The following is a 26,879-nucleotide window of genomic DNA, read 5'->3' on the forward strand; positions in this document are numbered from 1 at the left end:
AAAGATGTGTTTGTTCTTGCTTAATAGCAAATCCTTCTCTAGTCTTTGGCAGTGTGGCAGGTTCAGCAGATTTTGCAGAGGTAACAATTAACTTAGAAATAGACATTTCCTCAGCTTCCATCCTGAGCTAATATTTAACAACAAAAACAAGATAATCAAACTCATGTGATTCTAGAAAAAAACAAATTCATTACTCCTGGAATATACTTCACTGTAAAATTTCTGTCATTCATGAGACATCTAAAAGGTTGATGTGCCATTCAATATTAGACTTGGATAAAGATTTATTTGAAATCATGCTTACTAAAAAAAGAAGTCAAAGAAGTTGAGATAGGAAGCAACAGTGAGGGAAATACAAGCAGTATTCAGGTCATGATGCTAATGGAACTGGAAATTTTTAGTTGCTGATTTCCAAATACTAGATTAGCAATAAAGAATAAACTTAGGTAAATAGCTTATCTGGAGCAAATTGTAGTCATGGGAAGTAGTTTAATTTGTGGAAATTTCATAGTTACAAATAGAGGCAGTAACCTTCTCATGGTTTATGTATAATTGTTATGGTTTGATACTTCCTTCTCTAGATTTCAGTACTGAATCTCGCCTGGCTTTAGTGGAGCTGCTACGGCGGGCACTATAATTTTCTTAGCTTCTTTTCTCATTAGATATTTATAAGAGGAAAAATAAAGTTCACATGAAGAAAATAATAGGTAATTTACTGAAAAAAATCCATACACTATAATGGAATATAGTGAATTTATGACTTCTCAGAACACACATCTTTTTTACAGTAAGATTCTCCACTTATGTATACAACTTTCTTTTTTTTTATGTTCACAGAGTCTCTTAAATTTAGGCTGCATGCAATTTCAATCATCAACTTCTGGAGGATTTCTAGATGTTAATAATAGAATGTTGAAAATAAGATGAAAAGGTGAGTGGGGAAAGGAATACGTAGTAATATTAACAACAGTAATTTGATTTTTTAGTTTTCAGTTGCTTAATTATCTAAAAAACAAATCTGGTTAATAGACCTCATATATTAAAAAAAAAAAAACCTGAGATTTGGTATTAATGTATTATAAAAGGGGATTTCACACTTGTATAGCAATAGTCACCTTTCCATGAGTAACTTGAATTTGTTCTTGTCTAGTTGCCATTCCTTCTCTAGTTCTCAGTATTGTTTCTTGTTCTTTGGCTTTAGCAGTAGCAACTGCTATTGTAGACAAGGCAGTTTTTTCAGCTTCCTTTCTTATCTGATTATTACAGTAAAATCAAGGTTTAAGTTGTATGGGGCTTCAGACATACATAATATGACCCTTCCCCCCCTCCTGGTGGGGATGCAAGAGGAAGTTATTCAGGGTTAAATACAGGAAAGAAATTAATTTTCACTTGGCAATGTTTGCATATAATGAGTGAGAATCACAAAATTTAGAAATGTTAGCTATATAAAAAAAAATCTCTAGATGCTTCCCCAATGCTTTTTCAAAAATAAAGCTAAAAATGCTAATCTTCATGCAAAGAATAATGGTGAATAAAATGAATTACAAATGTTATGGATGGATAAAAATCAAATGTGCAGAAAAATTAATGGTAATCAGTCACATTCTCCATTTTGTTTTTAGTTACAGATTTAAAAAAGGAAAATACAGATTAATAATTGATACTACATAATTGTTAATGGTTTTCTAACAATTAGTTTAAAGATGAACTCTTCACATCTCAAGTATCTGTATTCACCTTTTCCTGAGTTATTTGGACTTGATCTCTTTTGGTAGTGATGCCTTCTCTAGTTCTTGATACTAAATCTTGTTCTTTGACTTTGGGTGTGGCAACTATGACTTTAGGCACCACAGTTTTCCTAGTTTCTTTCATTATCTGGTCATGTGATTAAAAAAAAGATGAGAAAATAATCATTAAATTTCATGAGTCTCTAATAAAAAGAAGCAAATGAACTGAGAAAAGAGGCAAATTCTCTTCCTACTCAAGGACATTTTAATTACACTTAAATTCATTATTTAAGTTGCTTTAATCATCTGTATTGTTCCACTGATATTATCAAAATAATAAGACAAATCCAAAAGAAAGAAACATAATTAGCAATAAAAGACTAATAAATGCTATTTTTTCACATCATTATAATCCACGGGAGAGTCTAGTAGAGCCATAAATAGTGCACAGTTTTGTATATTATCCATTGACTTGTATCTGGGGCTGACATCAATAGGATGATGATTCAATGTTAAAGTGAATTATATCATATTAGTAACAGTTCAAAGAAAGTCTGAAAGTTAGGAATGAGAGGTGACAGTAAAAGCCAGATGAGTGACAAAGGTTCAGGAGAGATGGTGAAAGAATTTTCTGTTTGAGTTATGAGAAGAGGAGGTGGTGAAGAAGTGGCCATTAGGACCTGTGATAAAATGCAAGTGGCTTGCAAGTGAAATGAGAGTGACTTTCACAGCGGCAGGAAGTCATCACCTGTTCATGATTGAGGAGCATTTGGTCTTGTATGGCAATTTCTTCTTGAGCTCCCAGGATTGTTTCTAGTTTTGTGGACTTGGCAGTGGCAACTACCACCATGGACGCAGCAGTTTTCTCAGTTTCCTGTCTTATCTGATTTTTTTAGAGTAAAATGAAGATTTTAAGTTTCAAAAGGCACAAAAGAAATGTCAAGATGCCCTTGCTATGTTTGGAAGAATACAGAAGATTTAACGGTCATGTGCATATATGCACAGGTGTGCACGCACATGTCTTACAGCTGCGCAAAGGTGACCAGGGGTTCATGCTATGTATAAAAAACTGTACTTATGTGAAACTGGTCAGAGGTGAATCTACTTACACCTAGGTATGCTCTAGAAAGTTTGAAGGTTTGCCCCCACACTATTCTCGTAAACAATCTCCCAAAACTAATCAATTGAGAGGAAAAGAGTGAACTGAGAACAGAACTTCCATCACGGAAGAGTTTCAATATGAGACAGAACAATAAAAAAAAAAAAAAAAAATAGAAGACATAGACTTCATTTTGAACGGCATACAACTGGCTAGAATGTGATATTAACAAACTACAAGGTATTTACAAATTTGGACTTACTGTTTCTTGAGTTATTTGCTTTTGTTCTTGTTTTGTAGTAATTTCTCCAGTAATTCTAGTTTCTTGTTCTTTGGCTTTAGTTGTGGAAATTACTACCTTTGGTACAAAGGCTTTTTCAGTTTCTTTTCTTATCTGCAATCAAGATAAAAACAAAGTCTTACTGTTTCCTGATCTCTAATGCAAGTAACATAGTGTTCATTAAATACAACACAGGAATTTAAAGAAGTAAAATTACTTTTCTGGAGATGTCACAAAATCAAATAAATAATCTTTCATTCATTAACGTGACCATGCTCTTTCTCTGCCTAAAACATAAATTAGGCTGTTTAGAGGGAAAAAAAAATAAATGCTGAGTTCTGCCCTGTTCGTTTTGAACAGGAGAGTTGTAGTCTTTTTAAAAAAGACTTCTAATATGGCAATACATTGCTATATTATGTCATTTAAAGGTAATCTTAGAGTATGAATATTAGAATGGAAGACTTGAGAAGTAACTATGCCTGACACTTTTATTTTATATATGAGAAATCAAACATGGATAATTTATAATCTGCAATTCTACAATATTTTATTTTGAAAATTTTCCTAAATACCATAACAGTTTGGAGCATCAAAACTTACTATGGGAAGGAATAAAATTTTTGCATATGTCCTAGGCAAAATATTTTATAAATCTTTAGCCTCCTGCAGGATGCTATTTCCATCTGGGTACCTAGCAAAAGCTTATGGGGGGTGGTCACCCTCTCTTTTGCCTCTTTCCCATTCTCAGATACTTTATCACTGAAACACAGGATCTCAGGGTCCTAAGGGACTTAAAAGCTTTTCTTCTCAAACTACCCAACTGATGATTGGCTCTACTGGCCAACAGCCCTACCAATCAGCCTTCTCCATTCTGTCCAAGGGCCTCCAATCATGAGACTGTCCATGCATTTTTTTTTTTTTTTTCTGGTAATGTGGTTTACTAAGACCAGGCTGTCTGTTCCACACACAACCCATTTGCACAAGTCTTCTTAGGAATCAGGGAGCAACTGCTGAGCTTTAAAAGTAAAGTGTGTTCAGAGTTCTCTTCCACTACTCCATGTGGCTACCTAGGCATCTATTTCTCCCTCCTAGTTTTACTTCCTTCTGTCCTCTCCCCACAGTCACATATTTAATTATGATCAATGTAGATGGTCATAAAAAGTGTAGATGAGACTCTCTTTCTACTCCTAGGATGTGTCCACAGAGGTACTTTTCATCTGTATAAGGACAGCATTCAGTGAAGTCCCCCCAAGGGACTTTGGTATCCAGTGCCCAGGACATAAATGACCAGAGGGTTTGATTAGTGTGGTGACAGCTGTGTAGTGCAAAAACCAACACCCTTCATAGTAAAGATTATCACTGTGTTAACACATGTAATAGCACCAGTGAATTTCAAATCAAAAACCATTTTCACCTGCTCATGAGTTATGTGCGTCTGCTCTTGCTTTGTTGCAATTACTTCTCTGGTTCTTGATTTTAACTCTTGTTCCTTGGCTTTATCTGCAGCCACTACTACCTGTGTTATGGCAGTCTTCTCCGCCTCTTTTCTCACCTGATTTTCACAGAGGAAAAGAAGAAACACCTTAATGCGCTTTGAATAGGAAGTTAGTTATGATGATAAATCAGGATTAAGGCATAAATGTCACAGAAGAGAAGATAAGAAGGGAAGGCAGAGTGATTTTAAATTAGAACAAAAACTATTCAAATACAAGGTGAGAAATTATCCTGGGTTTATGAGACTTCTCATTCATCAGTCAAATGTCACGTTTGTTTTGAGGAAAGAAGAACAAAGTAAAGGTCCTTCAGGGAAGTGCAGAGAAATCTAACATCTGCTCTGAAACACTGCTTCCCTGCCTGACTCATGGAGCAGCTAGGCTCTGGGTATCTGCTCTCTAGAGTAGTTCTCTCCTCCCACCCTTCATCTGCCTCAACCAGGGGTCCCTTGATACCTTAAATACTGTTAACTTTGGCCTGTTTGATGTAGCACAGTATTTCTTCTGATCTACTGTGCTCTTGGATATGGACAGCTTAAAAACCTTTGCTACCTCAGCCCACCTTTTGCTCAGAAATTCTAAAAGCCTGGGTCATGCTGGGTCCAGTACTGCCTTCAGAATGATTTGACATTGTTTGGTCCTGGAATCTGAGCACCCAAAGCTCAAAGCAGTGAGTGGTGTTTAAGTGGGTGTGCCAGAGGACCTGGCCGCGCATGCACCTCCTGCCTACCTGTTCTTGAGCAGGTTGGACCCGCACAGCAGTCGTGGTTGTCCTCTGAGCAGTCTGCTCTACAGCACTGATCACTGGTTCTCTCACTCTGGCCATATCAACAGCAGCAACAACAGTCGCAACAGCTGCACTCTTGTCAGTCTCTTGTTTCACCTAGATTAGAAGTGAACACGTATGATGCTTTTCAAAGTGGCAGGCCTCGTAGGAAATGTAAAAGCACAATGGAAACAGCTACCTGGAACTAAACATACTGTGTGTGAGCATTCATCATTGCAAAGGGATGTGGGGTCTGTATCATGACACCCATAGTTTATGTAAACTTCACATCAGAGCCTCTGTCCCAACTAAAGATGGTTTTACAAACAGGACAACCAAAGTTGGTCTTCATTTTCTATAATATATTTATGTCCCTGGGTATTTCCCCTCCAATCTATCCAGCCTGGGTTTCATGCCAGAAATCATGTCAGAGAAACCAGAAGTGAAGTAATGAAAACAGGTGAAGGTCCTGACTGTACCTCTTTAGCACCAGTAGCAGCAGCCCCTGCTGCAAAGGAAGCACTGGCTGACATGCTGGCGGCAGCCCCTGCAGCTCCACTGATGGTCACTTGCTCCTGGACACCGTATCTCCCTTCCCACCTCTCTTCTCTCCTGATCTGAGTAGAGCTGGTCACTGTTGTCTCTCTCATCTCAGCCTCAGTTGAGGAGGCCACGTAGCCCTCTTGCTTCCAAGGCGGAGGCACTTCAGGGCCTGTGGCCACGGCAGAAGTCTGAGTCTTACGGATGAGTAAGGGTGACTTCACAGATCTGATGGGGGATGTGGAGATCCTCCCTGCTGGGGACACAGACCTGAAAACCAAACAGCAGAGGTCAGAATTCTAACGTGAGGAGCTCTAGCGGGCACAATCAGATTTGGATAACAGCATGAAAATCTAGAAGGGCTTTAGGGCAGAGTTTTAAAATGTGTGCCCCCACAACAGATTCAGAGGGTAAATTATGTATGTGAAAGTCATTTGCTTCAAGTCTCAATAAAGCCTATTTTTATCTCCTGTATCTGAATCAAACTTAATTCCAATTAAGTTCAAGAATTTTGTGCCCTGTCTCACCTTCTCACATTAAAAGAAATAACCAAAATAGAGGCAGGTACTTCCTTAATACACAGCAAAAGAAAGGGCATTGCAAATCCAGGAATCATCTCTAAGTCTCTCTGCATCCCCTATTCTGGCCTGCAGGTGGGTGGATGTCAAATAGATGCTAGATGAAGAAAGCTCTGTGTAATCAAAATGCTTGTGTCACTCCAGGCTAAACGAGGTAAGCCTTTCTCTCTTCCTCTCTCCCTGCCTTCCCTTCTACAGTACTTACACCCACCTTCACCGTGTCTATATGTCTTGTGAATTCCCAGGGCAGGAGAAAGATTTTTGGCTGAGCTCTAGTGCAGAATCTTTGGGGTACAGACTGTGCAATGCAGCCTGGAAATCCTGTCAAAGGGTTTGTGGGCTGAGTTTTTGTTTGGTTTTGATTTTCACCCTCGTAATACTTTCTTTGAATGACCTTATAATTGCTGTGGATATTAGGTAATTTGAAACCTAATTTTTTAAATTATTTAAGTGGATAAAATAGTTTCTTCTAAAATAGTTTTCATTGTTTTTTTTAGGTGTATCCAAACTGCACACAACATCAGTTGAAGGGCATGGATGCTAAATCCTGGCACAGATAGAGTAAAAAGACAGGTTCTGACCTATATTCTTGGAATTGATTAACCATTTTAAGATAAAAAGTTTTTGCAAAACTCATTTAATTTTTAATCAATAAGGTTTATTACATTTCTCCCTCTAGGTGGCAGTGTTGCTCCATCATTACATTTTATAAATTCTGAATGGAGGAAAACATTTCTAAATGTATTTTGGCACTATATAGGATATTTAGTTTACATTGATCATAAATGAAACAATTATTCTAATTAACCTCAAGATGCAGTTGGTGTTTTCTCTAAGAGTAACAGTACATTACCACATCAGCCAGTTTCATAAAGAAAGGCTTCACCCTGTTCTTAAAGAAGGCTTTTTCTGTGAAATTCAATTTGCATTTTATAAATGAAATTGTAATCAAACTAAAGGGAGATCTAAGGAACATGGCTCCATTCTGAAAATGACTGCCTGGGAAATAGAACAAAGACCAGATTAGAATAATGTAGGTCTCCAGCAACTGAAGAAAAGCAGAAAGACTTGCACTTCCAAGTCTCAACTTGTGCCTAGTTCCTGCTGTACCTGGTAATATGGTTTTATTCAAAAGAGTTAAAGACATGATTAGCATGACATAAGTGATTAGCAGCGGGCCTCAGGTAAGCCTGAAACTGTGAAAAATCAATGTAATTTGAGTCATTATAGGAAAGTGCTTATTTCTGCAGGTACAATAAAAAAAAATAATCACTTGGTCACAGCTGGAGACAATGCACCCTATTCAATAAAACATGTTTGCCTTACTCTATAACAAAAATCAAGATTTAACAATGAGACACTTTAGGAAGGAGTCTATCTTGGATAACCATTATTTTCTCCACAAATTGGCATTTTTATTTCCTAAGTACTTTAAAACAAATTTGGGGAGCGAGTTTGGATGGTTATTAATAAACTCGCAGAATGCTAAGATGGTCAAAATACTCCATGGGAACAGAGAAACTAATTCTAAATGACCCTTAGGCTTGGATTTAAAATATAGTAAGGTTGTTATCTCCCTCAGAAATCACATTTGGCCTGTGTTGTGATTTCACGGTGTGCAAACTTAGAGTTTGCCTGAGATAGAACACTTTTAGAAATGTGATTGCTAGACATGTTTTTGAAATTGAGCTTTTTGTTCAAGTTTTCATGTTAGTATTTGCCAATATTTTCAATAGTTTAAGTGGCTAAAAACAATAAAGATGAGAAAATATCTAGCTCTTAAAACTATTGAACATTTACATTGCTTATATAATACAATAGCAATGTTAATATCAAATAAATATAGTTTAAAAAATATAAATAAATATTTTTTCTATTTGTGTTGATTTTTTTGGGGGGGGGTTACCGGGGATTGAACTCAGGGGTACTCAACCTCTAAGCCACATCCCTAGTCTTTTTGTCTTTTATTTAGAGACAGGGTCTCACTGGGCTGCTTAATGCCTCACCATTGCTGAGGCTGACTTTGAACTCACAATCCTCCTGCCTCGGCCTCCTGAGCCTCTGGGATTACAGGCGGGAACAACTGGCCAGGCTTGTGTTGAATTTTTTTTCCCTTGAAAATTGATTTCTGGAAATTTTTTCCCCATTTTTTTTTGTTTGTGCATTATAGTTGTATATAATTGGATTGTTACAAATTTGTACAAGCACACAATATAACAATGCAGTTACATATTGTAATATATAACACTTCCCCCATCCCTCCAGTCTTTCCTTTCCCTAGCTTCCACATATGAGAGAAAATATATGACCCTTGACATTCTGAGTTTGGCTTATTTCACTTAACATGATGTTCCATCCATCTTCCTGCAAATGATATAATTTCATTCTTCTTTATGGACCAATAAACTCCATTGTGTACATATATCACATTTTCTTTATCCATTCATTAATTGATAGACACCTACACTATTTTTGTAGTTCAGCCATTATGAATTGTGCTACTATATGCAGGATATGTGTGTATCACTATAGTATGCTGACTTTAATTCTTTAGGATAAATACTGAGCAGTGGTATAGATGGGTCATATGGTGATTCCATGCCTAGTGTTTTGATTTGTGGGAATTTTTAATCTTTTTGGTATATTAGTTCTTTGTCACAAGTGTAGCTAAGATTCCCTCCAGAATTTTGCTTGTTTACAGGGTCTTATCTAGCATAAATATGTATAGTTGCTCAGGTTATACACTGCTTCTGGGCTAAGTATTTTTCACATTGTAGTCATTATATGTTTGTTATGATACTTTTCTAGCAAGGGCAGTGAGATCTCCTGAGGAAGGGGTACCTTTAAATTTTTTCACAAGCACACTATTCAGTCTAGCAATGACCTTGCTATTGCCATAAACTTTATTTTTATGTCCTAGAATCTTTAAGTCTATTTTTAAAAGTCCTTCCCCATAAATGTTTTGTGAGTTTTCTGTTCTTTCTCTCTCTGCGTTTTAAAAAATCTAACCCTTTAATCAAGCTGGGGTGTATTTTGTAGATGGTGTGAGGTAGAGTTTTATGCTTGTTTTCTTCCAGATGAACGCAAATTGGCCAGCATTCTCTGTGAAGTAAAACACAACCCCCAAATAAAAGGTCACTTTGATTAAAAAACAAATTTCCTGTATTTTTAAGTCTATTTGTGGACTGTTTTGCTTTCCTAATGTATTTTTCTAGTCATTCACAGTCTTTCATTGTTCTAGTGCTGGGGATTGAACCCAGGGCCTCAGGCATGCTACACAAGTCCTCCACCACCAAGCTGCAGCCTCAACCCCACAACATATTGTGATTACAGGAACTTCACAGTAAATTTGAATAAGTTTTAGGTCAATGACTTATTCTGCTTTTATTTTTTTTCTCGGCAGATGAACTATCTATATGTATTTCACTTTATTTAAATTGATCAAGACACACTTTTTTTGTTTGCTTAAGTTTTGCAGTTCATCACATAAAAAGCCTCATCATATTAAACCAAATTCCAAATTTTGAAATCTGCTTCAGATAATTTATGCTTAACTGTAATTTCTGAGCCCTGATGATACAAGTCTGCCTTTTAAAATAACTGCATCTTAACTTAGCATAGAAGTTCACTTATTTTTTAGATAAAATAAGCATACGCAAAATGCTTACAAGGGCGTGTGTGTAATTATTTGCTGTTTACAAGGTACTTTCAACCAATTATCTTGTTGGATCCTTAGGACACACCTTGAGATCATTCTTGTGGTGATTCTTCAATTATAGATGAGACAACTAAGAACTGGAGCAAGCTGTCCACCGTCTTTAGCTCTTGCTTACTTCATAATATTGGGGATAATAATTCTTAGTGGTTGTGAATATTTAATGAGATAATGTTTGTAGAGTGTCAAATCAAACATTTGCCATAGTGGTAGTGATCACTATATAGTAGTGATTATTTTATTGGAATAATTGTTGCTCTAAGTCAAACTTAGCAAGTGATTCGGCTGATTGAATTTAGAGTTTTTCTCATTTTGCCGTGTTATTTTCTTGTCTCCTAAAGCAAATATTTATTAAATGGAATGTAAAAAAGAATTCGGAATTATGAAGTTCTCCACCTTGGCTGTGGAAAATGAAGATTTGTGAAAATAATACTCAGTGACTTCTTGATTTACCTCTTGTATCACATGCTACATTTTCGATTGCACAAAATCTCATTTTATAATGCATGATAACCCAATCTCTTTAAAGAGACTTTACCTCACAGGAGATGGGGTGGGTGCCCGCACGTGTCTGACCGGGGAAGGAGAGTGTCTTATAGGTGAGGGGGACTGCTGTCGAGCCAGTTGTGTTTTGGCAGCAATGGACATGGACGGTGGTGTCGGAGACCTTGACTTTGGCTTAGGAGGTATCCTGGGAGGTGTTTTATGTGGCAGCTGCTGCCCAGTGGCACCATCTATGACCATCTCTACTGTTGTGAGTGATCTGGCATCAAAGTGGGCTTCAATCTTCTGCAAAAGATTAAAACAAAGTCCACGATAAGGGAGAATACCTAAGTGACAATCAGAAAGGCTGGAAAAGAGCAGCATAGAAAAATACCTTTTCAATTCGGGTTTGTCTTGTTTCTGAAATCTGAGCAGTCGAAACGATTGTCTTTGTCTTTTTAGCGGGTACTACTTCTTCACCTGTAGGAAGGAAGAGGTGAGCATTTGAGGAGGAGGAACAATCCATTTGAGATTCTGTTAATTGTGCCTACAAAGTCAATAAAATTTTCTGGATATCCCAGTGGAGACAATGCAAAGTCTTGGATTTTGTATGAATATAAAATCAGATTGAAAAATAGAAAATGCCCCTTCTTCAAAACTTTTGCCATTGCCAAAAAAGCCTCAAAGTAAACCTATAAAGGCTACAATATGAACCTTTTTTAAAAAAAAATCATTATTTTTCAATAATTTGAAAGTGTACATCACTTAATTGAAATACTTTCCAGTTCATGATATTGGGTTTAATAACTGCAGATTGCATCAATACTGTGCTCCTGCCTGGAATCTCAGACTTTTTTTTTTCACGGGGGTTGAAAAGGCAGCTTAGATTTTAGCTCACAGCACTCCCAGGGCCTCAGGAGAGGGAGGCTAGCCTCAGGGCACAGATCAGCCCTCTCCCCTTCTCCCTGCTCAACCCCAGCACATACCTTGAACCAGCAATTCGGCAGTCGAAGTAGCTCTTCCAACGCTATTGGTGGCATTCACTGAATAGGTCCCGGAGTCTTCGGGGTATGCTTCCGCAATCAGTAAGCTGTAGAGGTCGCCTTCTTGTGAAATTTGGAAATCAAGGGAGCTCTGGATTTCGGCTCCATCCCGGTAGAACTTTACAACAGGTGTAGGGATTCCAGTCACTCTCACTTGGAGTCGCACTTGGCTTCCTTGTCTCACGGTCATGCTCTGCAGTCGTTGAGTGAAGTTGGGTGGCGCTGTCTCTGCTGCAGGGGACAGAGAAGGAAATCAGGCCAGGAAGCCAGCACCTTACCAACAGGGTATTTTTAAACAATCACAGCTCTGATTCCAAAACCAGGCAATGACTCGCCAGTCCAGCACCCTTGACTGTCCTTGAACCCAGCTCAGCCAGCAGACGACAGCAAGAATGGAGTCCGGAGATCACAGTTGGCTATCCGGCCACCATGTTTGATATTTGCTTTGTTTTGCTTAGCAATTCTAGGTCATCATGTTTGTTTTTTAATTTACACAAAAAGTCTAGATCTTGTTATGTCTACAGAATTTTTTCTGCACTTGCCTACCTCACATCTTGCAAAATGTTAATGTGTTAAGGCAACTTTGTATACTTCAGTAAGTTGCATTAAAATGAATTCCAGTGGTTGGTTGATAGGGTGTACCTGTGACTTTCAGAATCTTTACATTCTAATTTAATTGAAAAACCCCTAAATCTTCTCCAACTTGGTTGGTATTCAAATAACTGAAATACTTGCATTTAAAATGTTAATCTCAACAATGACATGTCTTCATGTTATTTACTCTCCAGAAAGGAGATGGGGGGGGGGTTATGTTGAAAGAAAATTTTTATAAGATAAATGTAAAGGGTGAATGGGATCAACTTTGAATAGCGATAGCAGATTCTACCACCACTGTGCTTTTCTGAATTTTCTGGATGTGTTTTAAGGTTCATACCTAATGTTACTTGGTATGCTTTTGTTTAGGTCAATTATGGCTCTATACCTGAATATCACTGAACATATGGTTTACTGGATAAGCATTGGTAACATTATTCATTTCATGCAAGATATTATGTAATGTATAAAGTCATTCATGTTCCGAGTATTAATGTCTAACTAGGTAATGAAGAATGGAGAACAACAGAGGTCATTAATATTGACTATAACTTTTCCCAGTAAATGGTGTCATACATTTGAATAATAAGCATTTGTCTTTTTCTGAGTATATTTCTGAGTAGTATTTTTAATGTTTCTTAAATGACTTGTTTGTGAACCACTTGCATCAGAATTATCTTGGTGCTTGTTGAGGTGGAAATTCCTGGTGAATCCTAGTATATCTCATATTTCTTACTAAGCATATGAGCAAGTCTTTGAGCTTTTCTACTTGCTGAGAAGCATGATTTTAAAAATATCTCCTTAAATCATTTTTGAGTGTTTAACGTGTATACAGAAAGGCACTGATTCTCAGCCACATTTGTGCTATATTTTAAAGGGAGAATTAAATTCCATGTGCAAACAGCTTTGTTACAAAATCAGCCTTCAGTGGGCCCTTCTCTAGGTTGGGAGCTGCATCTCCTTGTACCCATCGCTCACTATGGCCCCCTTCCCCCATGTGCTGGGTGATGCCCTCTAGGGTAGCAGAGGACAGGCATGCCCCCATCAGCCCACCTGTCACGAGAAGCTCAGCAGTACTAGTCGCTTGTCCAGATCCATTGGTGGCTCTCAGGGAGTATCGTCCACTATTGGCTTTAGTCACGGCGGGGATCGTCAGTCTAGCGCGGCCATCGCTAAAGGAGATCTGCACGCCGGGCAGAGTGGAAGTGGAAATCACCTGGCCATCCCTAAACCAGCTCACCTCAGGAACTGGAAAACCTGAAGAGCAAACACAATTGATCTTTAAGTTTACTGGGCCCTGCAAAGTCCTCTGCACCCAATCATTATCCTTGCTGCCTTGCTCTAACCTAAAAAGCTATACAGAGCAAAATGCCATTTAGTGACAGTGACAACCTGACAGGCTCCTGGCAGAAGTGCAACTTTGCAGGCCATTAGGAAGGCCCAACAGTTTAGGGAGAGGCCAGCACCCTCATTATACAGGGGAGGAAACTGAGACCAAAAGAGGCTTGATGATTATCCCAAGGTCCCTCGGTGAGCAGTGGCCCACAGAGGACTAAAACTGTCATATGCTGCCCTCCAGCCCATGGCTCTATCTGAGGCAATTTAATAGACATCATTAAAATCATGAAAGGGATTTATAAAAGTGAGGGAACTTTGAAATAAAAAGTGGCTGGTGTCCTCTTTGAACACAATCAGGAACAAAAGCAGCAAAGGGATCTGACAGTTCCGTCTGACCTAGGGAGGAGGGTGCGCTCTTCTTCCTCTGCAGTGCAGGGACACCGCCTTCTGGAAGCTCCTGCTTTCCAGTGTGCCTGCAGACAGGCAGTTTTTCACATAAGCAGCTAAGCCACACCTTGTCTTTCAGAACATCATGTAGAGCTGGAGTTGCAGCTGAAAAAGTCAATTTTTTTTTCTCCCACCATAAATTGGCAGTGAATAACTATATGCTCATGGTTTGACATGTCAGGTATTTTAAAACTGCGTGTGATTAGAAGATACGAGGCAAGTTCAGGGAATGGTTTACTTTGCATTTGGCATAAATCCTGGTGATTTATCTCCTCCAGCTAGGAGGTGAAGATAACAGAAAATTCACTTTGTTATCTCTATCTTAGCCAATCTCCCACGGTAGCCAAGTGGGTACCATATTAGTATCCACTAATAGGTATCAGATATTTTCAGTGGTGTATTTCTAAGAACTTATTAGTACACAGTGTGAAGGGACAAGCTATGAAGAAGTCAGTTTCCACTACTCACAAGGAGACAGATTCCCACTGGTGCCATGTGTGTTCTGCTCAGGTTAGAAAAGTTATTGAGCATTCCAAGATAGGTAATTATTTGAAAGTCAGTAAGAATTCATCATGCAGGAAGAGAATTGAATTTGTCTCCACACAATAGAGAGTGAATGATTATATGATATTTGTGCAATATAAAATAAAGTATTATTCAATTATGGAAACATTGGTGCATAAAATAGAATAAATAGAAAAATCTTATATCTTCATTATAAGTTGCACAATTAAAAAAAAAGTAGAACAAGGTATCATGGAGATGCACTGAATTAAGGCGCTAACAATTTTCAGTTGGTCCATATAATTTTATGGCCAGTTATAAGATTACAGAAGGAAACAACATTCAGTGATTTTGAAATGTCTGCAACAGGTTGTATTTTTTCACAAGATGATAGGTAAGTCCTAGAAAGCATGCATTTTCTGTAATCATCCCTAAACTGAATTATGAAGAAAGGCAGCAAAAAAGAAACAGATAAACTTCCTTTTAAATAAAATTTTAGGGAAAATAGTCCCCTTTAATATAAAGGTCAGAGTGGCATATAGTATTTCTTCTTGTCATTTTGAAATGATTGGAAAGTCTTTAGTTCACTAGGACTCCTTAAGAAGGTAGAAAATAAAAGAATCAAACAATGAGGAGTTAGCTCATCACTGACTGGTTCTGACTCTGAGGAAGGCTGGATGCATTGTTATTTTCCATGTAAAACAATGGAGGTTCCTGTGCACCGAGCAGTCAACTAGACCCCCTCCCAGCTGCTCCGTAGCGACCCCTACTTGCTGGAGCTCTTGTCTGCCAGTCTGGCCCTGCAGCTGAACCCAAATATAGAATGACCAAATTTGGTCCTACTTATTTGCTGGATTCTGACAGCAATTTTAATCTAATGCTAATTATTTTTGCTTTGTGGAATAATAAATATGAATAAAACATTTTTGAATCATTATATTGTCAAATTTTGTCAGTACTCTGTGAATGGTATACCCTGAAAATGACCCTTCCAGGGCGCTGCACCAATTTTACAAAGCGGAAGAAGGGCATCAACTCAGCATCATGTTCTGTGACAAAGTGAATCCATTGGCAAGGAGGCGAAGGAAACGAAAGCGCCAGGGTGGGCTTACCACTAACGTGAGCCTCAAAGGTTGCGGCACTACCCTCCAGTACCACAACGCTTTGTAACGGCTGCGTAAACGTCGGCGCTTGAGTCGTCATCTTCTTAGGCACTCTGAAAAGGAAGAGAAAGTAAGTGAGGATGTCACACGAGGGACACTCTGGAGCTCCCGTGGGGATGACAGAGACATTTGTCCCATGGATTGCTCCCTGCCCATCTGTGGGTCTGGAGTGATGGGCAGGTCTCTTATTTATGGCTTTGATTTAAAGTCTAACACAAAGTAGTAAGTTTAAGGGGGAAAAGAGGGGAGAAAATTAGTCAAACAGACCAAGGAATGTACCCAAGTGCCCTTATCAATGGTGTAAACCTCAGGCTGAGAGTTGAAAACTGGAATGACAGAGATAGTGAGTAAAGGGATGAGATGTGACAAATTTAAGATGAACCTCTGCATCTACAATGTGTATGAGACAATTACTTAAATATTTCCTCCCCCAAATATCTTTCACTCACTGTAGCTATATTTATAAAGTCGACATCGATACAGGCATTGTCGAATTATTTAAAATGGTCACCAAAACTGAAAGTTTGAACTTTGCAATTACTTTCCTGATTTGAGAAGCTTTGGCAAGTTTATCAGATATGTGAATTTGTTGTAGACATACAGGGTGCTTTATATTTCTTAGCATTTCTTCATACCGTAACTGAATAGATACTTAGAAAAAAATTAGTTTTATAAGTAGGACCAAAATTTATTATAGATCTGAAACAAAAATGCTGGCTTGTGTACTTAATATGGAACAATGTGCAAACTCTGAATAATGGAAGGTTGGTGGGAAATGTAGGGGAAATGAATAAGGACTATACTTTTAGTACATAAAATATTCAATAAAGAAATGAACATAAAATTTACAGGTAAGTCCTTTTTAGGTGGAAGAAAGCACTTTGTCTATCAGTTTCAGAGACTGAAAATTTTTCTAATGCATAAATAGCTGATTATTCTACACAACTGTATCACTGTTCTGTAACAAAAGGCAATTTTTAAATTGTCAATTGCTTCCATTATTATTTTTCATAAAATTTTTGTTCATTAAAACTTTATGGAACAATAGTCTTGTTTGTGATAATGCTGTACCTTATGCTATCTTTTTACTTAGTTAAAAAGAAAATGAGGGGCTGGGACTGTAGCTCAGTGGTAGAGTGCTTGTCTAACATGTGTGAGGCACTGGGTTTGATCCTCAGTACCACATAAAATAAATAAATAAAATAAAAGACCATCTACAACTAAAAAATATTTCTTAAAAAAGAAAATTAAACAAGTAGTTTTTTCAGACAAAAATCATATTTGGAAAATTCAGATAATATCCAAAAGTTTTTCACAAAACTTTGTCAAGAGGTCTTTTGTAGCATGTTTCACAATGAACACATTTATGTCTAACTTTTCCTGTTTACAAGCTAGTGCATCTTCTAAAAATAGCTATTCTTAAATATGTAACAACATATCAATATTAACAGGTATTTTACAACATGTAATCTAATTCCAAGAAGATGAAAAATCAAAGTGTATTTAGAAATTAAAAACCTTTAAACATTATTCCTTACCCTTCTTGGCATTAGCATTTATCTCCTATCATATAATTGGATTGTGAGTTGAATTAAAATGCATAATGAGATTTGGAGTATTTTAGAAAACAATTATATAGCCTTATTCCAAATTTCTAACGTTGCAATTAACTGGCCTAAATTGATCTTACATTCCTATTGTCTAGGTGAATTTTGTTACTTTAGCGCTTGCTTTTCACAGGCCTTTATCTAAGTAGGTCTGAAGGTATGCATCTAAAATGTCATGCTCCCAAAATAAACTCTCCCGCATTGACTGACAGCAGGCAAGTGTTCTGTCACTGTCCTGCAACTGATACCTCAGCAGTTGATTCCCTTAAAAAGTCATCAGGGTGTAGCTGATACCACATGCATGTTATCAGAGCTATTCTTGGTGTGCCTCACTTTATCACTGAGTAATATAACCTTGAACATTCTCAATAGACACAAAGAGACTATAAAAGAACTAAACATTTCTATCACCATTGCAGACCCCAACTTTTAGACTATCAAGTGAATTTAAACAATTTGAATTATTGACTGAGCTGATATGCTAAAGCATTCCATTTAAGAAAAACAAAGCTCATACATTTAAAAACAAATTTAACAAGAAGATTCAAATAATGGCAGTAGCACTAGCAGCAAATAGTTACCCAAACATGTCTATGTGGACATTTGGCACACCAAAATAACCAGGAACTCTATAGAAGTAACTTAGAAAGTAACTCTAGTATTGCAATAAGAAAAGATGCTGCTCACCTGATTTCTCAAGAGTGCCTAAAAAGGGTGGGACTAAGCCCAGTCTGATTCTGAAACGACGTCCTATGTAGAGTTGGTTTTTCTGACCATCTCCGACATGAATCGGTGAGCCTCTAAACCTAAAAACAAAACTACACAGTTAAGACTGTGTAGTTTTGCTTTTCTATGCAATCCCTACACCCGAGGCGAGGCGGGAATGCACGACTGCTCCAGAGCCAGGGCCTGGCCTGCCCTTATATTCACCAGATCTGCTGACAGCCCCACATCCTCAGGCAGGGCCCTGGTGATTGGCTCTCTTAGGCAAGCATGATGGGAGAGGACCTTTTTGGTCGGTTCACATACCACCTGTTCTTCTGATTGGCAGTGCTAAATTTAGCCCCTCAAAGGAGGCTTTACCAAGGAAATAGAAAAATAACCTGGTTGAGGCTCAGAGAAGAGCATTTGTTGCCAATGTTAAAAATCTACTAATGCGGGTCTGAAACAAAGATATGGCAACAGACAGTACTTGTAGGCAGTCATATAGAATAGCCCAAACCTGTAGACGCTGCTCTGTGAGTCAGGCCTGGCTTCTGTTCCCTCCCCCCAGAGTAACCAAATGGACCCATCAATCATGACAGCAGATGAGGAAATTTATCTCATGTGTAAGACTTCGTCTTCTCTGAAGAAACTGTTGTTATAAACCTTTATGTTGAAGGGACTCCTTTGTACTATCTGCAATCTCCAGAATCCACCTATACTTTGGGGGGGAGTTAAACCAACATTAATGAGTTATGTGTTTTACAGTCCTGCAAGAACTAATATTGTAAAACAACATCTGAACAGATTTAGTCTGCATAGGACAACATTGCTCTTGTCAGGTTTCATTTTTGTCTAGTGTTGGTATTTACACATATGCATGCATTGCTTCTCAATGAGCAGTCAAGTTTTCTGTTTAAATTATCCATAGGGTGCTTTTCCCCAGCACATGAAAGCTGCTCTACTAATCTCTGGAGTTTGCTGTTACTAATGGGAAGTGGTTAGGGGATGATATAGTTGCTATTTTAGGACTGAATTTAATTTCAAGCAAGAGATACTTCAAAATACAAAAGAGCATACGGAAAGACCTTTATAATGGCTCAGCTGAGAGACTGGTAAAACTCTACTTAGAAGGAAGAAAATTGTCTTGTTGATAATGGAAAGAGGTTTTAGTCAATAAAACAGATGAAAAATTTAAATTTTAAGTTAATTTTTTTATGTTTATATAAAAAATGTTCCCTGTTATGGAATAAATTGACCTTGTCTTAGACTTGTCACCTTCCTGAGTACTTCATTCCTCACACCTCTTTATACAGTGATTAGTTCATTACCATTTAACAGAACTTAAATTTACCAAAAATGAATTCAGTGCAGTTATATTGACAAGCTGACACCATGTACTTACTTAAACATAGTTTCTTCACTTTTGCGTTATCCATTTTGAGAGCATCGTTTCCTCTCCATTGACTGCATCTGCCATAATTCTGTTTCATTGCTTTCTTCTGAAATAACTAGTTTCATGTTATATACTTTGAAAATACTCCCATGAGAGACTCGTGTTACAGGCAACTTGTCCATCATTAAGTAAAGCAAGACTAGAAATGTGTGCTCTTTCTGTTTGGGGTTGAAAGGTATTTGTGTACATGTTTGTGTGTACTGTACACATGTATGTGTTTTTAGATTCATGTGACCCAATGTGAAGCATGTTAATGTCCTGTTATATGTTTGTTGGAACTGAAGTCAAAACACTTCAGATTTAGAGGGAATAAGTGAATAGAATCCTGTAGCTTGTGTCATGTTGGCCCAATACAATCCAGGGCACTCAAGAGTCAAGAGAATAACCATATGTTATAACCATGTCAAGTGTCTCTCCCCCTAAGCTGCTATCTATTTACTGTTCTTAGATTTCCCTAGACTTTCAGCATCGTCAAGGTCCTTGCCTTTGCATTTACATCCTTATATGACATTCAGAGTTAAGAAGGAAGAAGGAAGTAAAAGGAAGAAAACAAGAAAGGAAAGGATAGTTTGTAAGTACAAATGTACTGCTCTGGAAAGAGGTCTTACTATTGGCTTAGTGAACAGTCTTGAACAGTATATGATATTGGTAAGCATTGGTTAAAAACTGAATATGTATAGTTGGAATACATAGTAAGCTAGACCAGTGGAAATGAAATACTATTCAGATTTGGGGAGTTTGCTGATGCAGTAAGATCTCTTTTTATGCTCCTAACAGTGGGAAGAAGCCACAGAGATAATCCAAAATAGCTGATAACTCAGACACAATGCCTCCTTCGTTTTGGAATGCATGGTATGATTCTCTCTGAGAATTATGCTCAATGCAATTCAATAAATATATATTAAACATATGCTCAGTGCTGAGCACTGTTAAATTGTTGTGACTTTGAATTCTGGCATTGTTTATCCACTCAACAAACATCTACTGAGTGCCAAATGATGGTGAGACAGACCTGGGAAAGACAGATGTGTGGATCATGCTCTTGGGGATCAAAGTCTGCATAACTCCTGATAAATTCTCACTAATCTGCAACTGAAACCTAGACTAGGATATATGCAGAACTCATGTGAAAACTCCTTCTTTATAGCTGGTGGTGTCAAATTTTATTTATACTGCATAGAACCATTTGCCAAAGTTAGAACTTACTGGGAGTCATTGAGAAATGGAGAAAGTTTTTAGGGTTACCGTAAGAGTACTTTCTGAGAAAAAGAACAAAATTAATGTCTCATTATTAATTAAAACCCATGTGTTCCTAATGTGTTCAACACAGTTCAAATGCTGGTATTGCAGCAATGTACAAAAAAAGACAAAAATCTCTTCCCTAAGTTTACATTTTGGTAAGCATAGAAATACGTGTTCATACAATATCTGTATGGTCCTTTTCACTCATAAAATATTTCAAACCTGAAATACGGGTCATCACAGAACTATTTTTACTCAAGGAAACAAGAAAAAAAAAAAAAAAAAAGGCAAATTAAGGAAGGGCAGGGAGAAGGAGGCTCTGACCAGACAACTAATGCTAATGGTGGTAATCTGTGCTCCTTGAGTTTTGAAGGCCGTTGAAGCTACACGGAGAGCAAGGGGCAAGAAATTGTGGCTTAGAATTTAGGAGAAGACTTTTGGCCTCATGTTTTCCTATATCCAGTTAAAACTGCTTTAGTAGCAAGACCAAATAAATCGATTTCCACAACTATTCACCAGTGTACTAATGATCACTGACACATTTAATGCCACATTAAAGACAAAAAGTTTATTTCAGACACACAGGACACTTTTCAGAATAAGAAAGATCAGCAAGTTGAAGTCCTGAATCTCTTGAAGGCTTGGATCTCAGTAAGTGTGCACTGACTGCAGGGGCACCCAGAATATTGCTCCTATCCTAAGTGGACTTTAGGCAACTCACTTGAATCTTTGAGTTTCAGACTCATCAGTTGAAAATCGGGGATTATAATATCCACTTCAAAGAACTATTGGACAGATTAAAAAACAGCATGAATGTGACCACGCCAGGACAAGGAAGGAGAATCTGACACTTGATAGGCATTTTGTTTGTTTGATACTGTCAAGCATGACATGAAGAAAACAATTTCTGTGTTTAGTAATACTGATTTGGCCAATCATCTAACTACCTCATCAAGTATCCAGGATAGTGTTTTCAAAGAAATCTTTGGGAAGTCCAGAAATGAACTCATAGTCACTTGTCATGTCCTTCCCTGAAGGACCTCAGAAGGTGACACATTTATATGTGGATTAAAGCAAAGCCCAAGAAATACTGGAATCTTAGGTAAAAAATAAACTGGGTTTCTGGAAGCTGAGAACAGGAAACTATAAGCCAGATCAAATCCAACCACCAGCAGATGCTCACTGGAGGGAGTACTGCTGTCAAATAATAAGCTTTAGACATGCAGAAGGGAGGCAGCTGAGTTCATTTTATCCAGTAATCACAGTAAGCAACAGCTCCTGGGATTAAGGGCTCTTTTAGGGCTAAAAATTTGTTTGGGGGCTGAAAAATATGCTCTGGTCTGAAATAAAAAAAGAAATCTGCAGAAATGAAAATAATTAATGTTTATCAGATGCAAACAAAACTGGTCAAGTGGATTTCTGATCAGTGTATTTTATTATGTGCCATATGCTCGGGGTGGATCCTCCAAAAGTAAGAGAACCTATGTAGGGAAACATTTAGGCCTGTTTACCCCCGTTTTGACTCTTCTGTTTTAGATTCCTAGTTGATTCTCCATCCCCTTTATCACCTCACCTAATCATAACAATAAAATTGTTCTGAGCAGGTCCTTGATGTAAATGAGATATGTGGATCCTATCACATTCTCTGGTCACCCCTACCCCACTTCATTTACTACCCAGTCCTCTCCATCCAACCATGAGCTCCTTTGTTCTCTGCTTTTTGACAAGGTCCAGTCAATGGAAGTGCTGGCAGGAGGGAGTAGGGTACTCATTCACCTCCTCCCACCTGCCTGGCTGTAGTTGAGCATGGCCTTCCTCCACTTGTGATTGTCTTCCATGTTCCAATAACTATGGAGGGTACAGAAAACATAAGGTCCTCTACTTGGATTTTAGTTGGAAAAACAAGAAAGTGATGTAACAATGCAAGGAGAGATAATAAAAAGTTAGAGCCACATGTCTATAAGAGACACTTATAGACAGGAGTGCAGAGATGTAGGAGAGCAGTGTGGGGTGAAATAAAGACTGAACACACGGAGAGGCTAACTGGGGTTCAGAGTTTGCATTTCCTTCAACAAAAAATTTGAGGCATTTTATCAAAGAACATTAAAATGAGATAAAAGAGAAATGGAAGTGAAGGAAAAGTTTCAGAGAAAATAGAAATAAAATAGAAAACCAAAACCATGTCAAAGAACAATGTAAGTTCACAAACCAAGAAGGCCATGATGTTTGCTAGTCGCTCTTCAGGTTTGATTGAGAGCTTCCCGGAAGCTGAAGGAAAAAAGTCACCATTTTTAATAAACAGGGAAGCATAAACTGAGGAAGCACATTTTTTTAAAACTGAATTTTAAAAACATATGATGTCATGCTTTGGAGTGGATGTGAGGATGTTCAGGGAATGAAGCCTTTAACGAAGTATCTATGGAAGATAGAGTGTCCTAATTGGGATGTTGTTATTACTAGTAGTTATTTTTAGCAAAAGTCCAGGGCAAAACTGAACAGTAACTCACTGAATGCAAATGGATAAAGGGCTAAGAAAATATACTCCATGTTAATAAAATGAGAATGGGCATCGCCCTCCGTCCTGATCCACAGAGAGGATTTATATTATATAAATGATCTTTACTCACTGTCACTATGGATTTTTTTTGATAGGAATCAAAACTGAAAGCTAAGACTATGCTGTGGCCTGGACCCTGGTGTTTTGTGCCATTGACTGAGATGTAATTAACATCAACTTTAAGAGTTATTAATGAAGTTTGCATTCCTGGTGTAATATAAAGGTTTCCATATGTGTTCACAAATCTTAACAACAATCAAGACTTTACACTTACAAAGTAATTTTTGGTTTTGGAAGTAAATTCAGTACCAATTCAATGATTATGCTCTTGGTTGTAGAATATGTTGTTATTCCTTAGAGCCATGAGACAAATTTGCCTTTTGCTAATGTATAAAAGAGACAGGCAAAGATGCTGGGGAAGACCACTGTGAAGTGCCAGTCTGCCCCCTGAATGTTGGCACCTGCTGCCACACAAGAAGGCCAAAGCCACCAGCTATGCATGACACAAATGTTCCATGAAGAGGAAGCCATGTCCTATGTGTGCCTAGCAAAGTTGACAACCTCATGACTCTGTTTCTAAGACTTTTATTTGGAGACTTTAGGGGATAATATCTAGCAGTGAGTATGAGCAGGAATTAACACCAGAAAAAGAAATGCAGGGGATTAGGTAAGTTAGGCATTCGATCTTTAAGGTTCTAAGGTCAAAGTCTGTGCATACCAATTAAGTAAATCAGTAGGGTTCAAATTGTTTACAGAGTAGATCCTTAATAATGAAAGATTTAACATTTGTGGGTTTGACAGATTGTGAATAACACTAGAGAGTTATGGCACTTGAGTGAGAATTTGAATTATGTGCACAATATAGCTGTATACCAGAGCCTAGTCCCTTACCAACTGAGTGAGCTCATAGTGGATCAGGGACACATGAATGTCTAGTTTTGTTATTTATTTGTGCCACGTAGAATTGAACTAAATGGCAAAAAAAATTATTCTAGGAATTTGTAAACTTCAATGGGAAAGGACTTAAATGTCTACTAATAGAGGTATTATATGCTGATACAATAGACTATGAGGAAATTCTTTAAAACATAAGGATAACAGTGACAGAATTTTACCCTACCAGGAATTATAGCTTACCACAAAACTGTCGCAATCAGACTGCAAGGTATTGGTACAGTCATACAAAAACAAATTAGTGAACAAGAAAGTTCAAAAATAGATTCAAGAAAATCTGAGAAATTAATGTGTGATGCCTTAGTTCACAATGGTGCTAGCATAATTGAATACTTATTCAGAGGAAAGCACCTCAAACCATGTAAAATAAATCCTCAAGGTAAAAAGAAAACATGAAAAATATTTTAACACTATATAAGAAAATATTTGTGGAGCTTCACAGTCGGTAGAAACTATCCTAAGCAACCCCAGACACTCAGACACCATTAGAAAAAGACTGAACAACTCAAGAAGAATATGATTTTGAATAGCACAACCTACCCTAGTCAAACTTAAAAGACTTGAGGAAAATGTTTGCCGTGCATATGTCAGTAAAAAGCTGAATTCCTCAAAACATGAAGACATGACAAAGATGCTTATTTTTAGTGTTATTGAAGTAGAAAACATTTGACAACATGAATGTCAATCAAAAGAAAAATTGTTGGATGAATTGTGCTCTCACCATTATCTGACTATTACCCAGCAATTGAAGATGTTGAATTAGACCCCTATATTGCCCCAGAATGATGGCCATGACTGTAGATTAAGAGCAAGTTGCAGAATGACATGTTATGCATTTTTTTCCCAATTATAGCAACTTGTTTATTTCAGTATTCGTTAGAATTTTTATTTGTTTATTGTTTGTTTTGCCATTTTCATTTGTAGAAAGATGAACTGGAAAACATCATGCTAAGTGAAATAAACCAGATTTAGGAAGTTAAAAGTGAATTTTGACTCATATGCAGAAGTTAAGAAGCGGGGGTGGAAATAAATTAAAGGGATACGAATAGGCAAAGAAGAACTCAAACTATCCCTATTTACTGATGATATGATTGTATACTTAGAGGAACCAGGAAATTCCACCAGAAAACTTTTAGCTCTCATAAGTGAATTCAGTAAAGTAGCGGGATATAAGATCAATGCACATAAATCTAATGCATTTTTATACATAAGTGATGAATCTTCAGAAAGAGAAATTAGGAAAACTACCCCATTCACAATAGCTTCGAAAAAAATAAAATACTTGGGAATCAACCTCACAAAAGAGGTGAAAGACCTCTACAATGAGAACTATAGAACACTAAAGAAAGAAATTAGAGAAAACCTTAGAAGATGGAAAGATCTCCCATGTTCTTGGATAGGAAGAATTAATATTGTCAAAATGGCCATACTACCAAAAGTGCTATACAGATTCAATGCAATTCCAATTAAAATCCCAATGATGTACCTTACAGAAATAGAGCAAGAAATTATGAAATTCATCTGGAAGAATAAAAAACCCAGAATAGCTAAAGCAATCCTTGGCAGAAAGAGTGAAGCAGGGGGTATCGCAATACCAGATCTTCAACTCTACTACAAAGCAATAGTAACAAAAACGGCATGGTATTGGTACCAAAATAGAAAGGTGGATCAATGGTACAGAATAGAGGACACGGACACAAACCCAAATAAATACAATTTTCTCATACTAGACAAAGGGGCCAAAAATATGCAATGGAGAAAAGATAGCCTCTTCAACAAATGGTGCTGGGAGAATTGGAAATCCATATGCAACAGAATGAAACTAAACCCATATCTCTCACCATGCACGAAACTAAACTCAAAATGGATTAAGGATCTCTGAATCAGACCAGAGACTTTGCATCTTATAGAAGAAAAAGTAGGTCCAGAGCTTCAACATGTCAGCTTAGGACCAGACTTCCTCAACAGGACTCCCATAGCACAAGAAATAAAAGCAAGAATCAATAACTGGGATAGATTCAAACTAAAAAGCTTTCTCTCAGCAAAGGACACTATCAGCAATGCAAAGAAAGAGCCTACAGAGTGGGAGAAAATCTTTGCCAATCATACTTCAGATAGAGCACTAATCTCCAGAATCTATAAAGAACTCAAAAAACTCTACAGCAAGAATACAAATAATCCAGTCGACAAATGGGCTAAGGAAATGAATAGACACTTCACAGAAGAAGATGTACAAGCAATCAACAAACATATGGAATAATGTTCAACATCTCTAGTAATAAGAAAAATGCAAATCAAAACCACCCTAAGATTCCATCTCACCCCAATTAGAATGGCGATTATGAAGAATACAAGCAACAACAGGTGTTGGCGAGGATGTGGGGAGAAAGGTACACTCATACATTGCTGGTGGGGCGGTGGGGCTGCAAATTAGTGCAGCCACTCTGGAAAGCAGTGTGGAGACTCCTTAGAAAACTTGGAATGGAACCACCATTTGACTCAGCTATCCCACTCCTTGGCCTATACCCAAAGGACTTAAAATCAGCATATTACAGAGATACAGCCACATCAATGTTCATAGCTGCTCAGTT

General features: G+C 37.6%; 1 protein-coding gene across 1 annotated transcript in view; it reads right to left on the reverse strand.

Moving 5' to 3' along the window:
- Positions 1 to 18,259, reverse strand: part of Ttn (titin) — a 265,315-nt gene extending 247,056 nt beyond the window's left edge. Inside the window, 13 exon segments of the mRNA XM_047544703.1 lie at positions 1,116 to 1,253; positions 1,738 to 1,875; positions 2,476 to 2,610; positions 3,089 to 3,220; positions 4,521 to 4,658; positions 5,330 to 5,482; positions 5,845 to 6,175; positions 10,737 to 10,987; positions 11,076 to 11,161; positions 11,668 to 11,955; positions 13,372 to 13,575; positions 15,720 to 15,823; positions 18,065 to 18,259. Of these exon segments, the coding sequence (XP_047400659.1) occupies positions 1,116 to 1,253; positions 1,738 to 1,875; positions 2,476 to 2,610; positions 3,089 to 3,220; positions 4,521 to 4,658; positions 5,330 to 5,482; positions 5,845 to 6,175; positions 10,737 to 10,987; positions 11,076 to 11,161; positions 11,668 to 11,955; positions 13,372 to 13,575; positions 15,720 to 15,810 (2,085 nt within the window). The 5' untranslated portion in view covers positions 15,811 to 15,823; positions 18,065 to 18,259.
- Positions 18,260 to 26,879: the final 8,620 nt, after the last annotated feature.

This window comes from Sciurus carolinensis, chromosome 3 (genome assembly GCF_902686445.1).
Source record: "Sciurus carolinensis chromosome 3, mSciCar1.2, whole genome shotgun sequence".
Taxonomy (NCBI): Eukaryota; Metazoa; Chordata; class Mammalia; order Rodentia; family Sciuridae; genus Sciurus; species Sciurus carolinensis.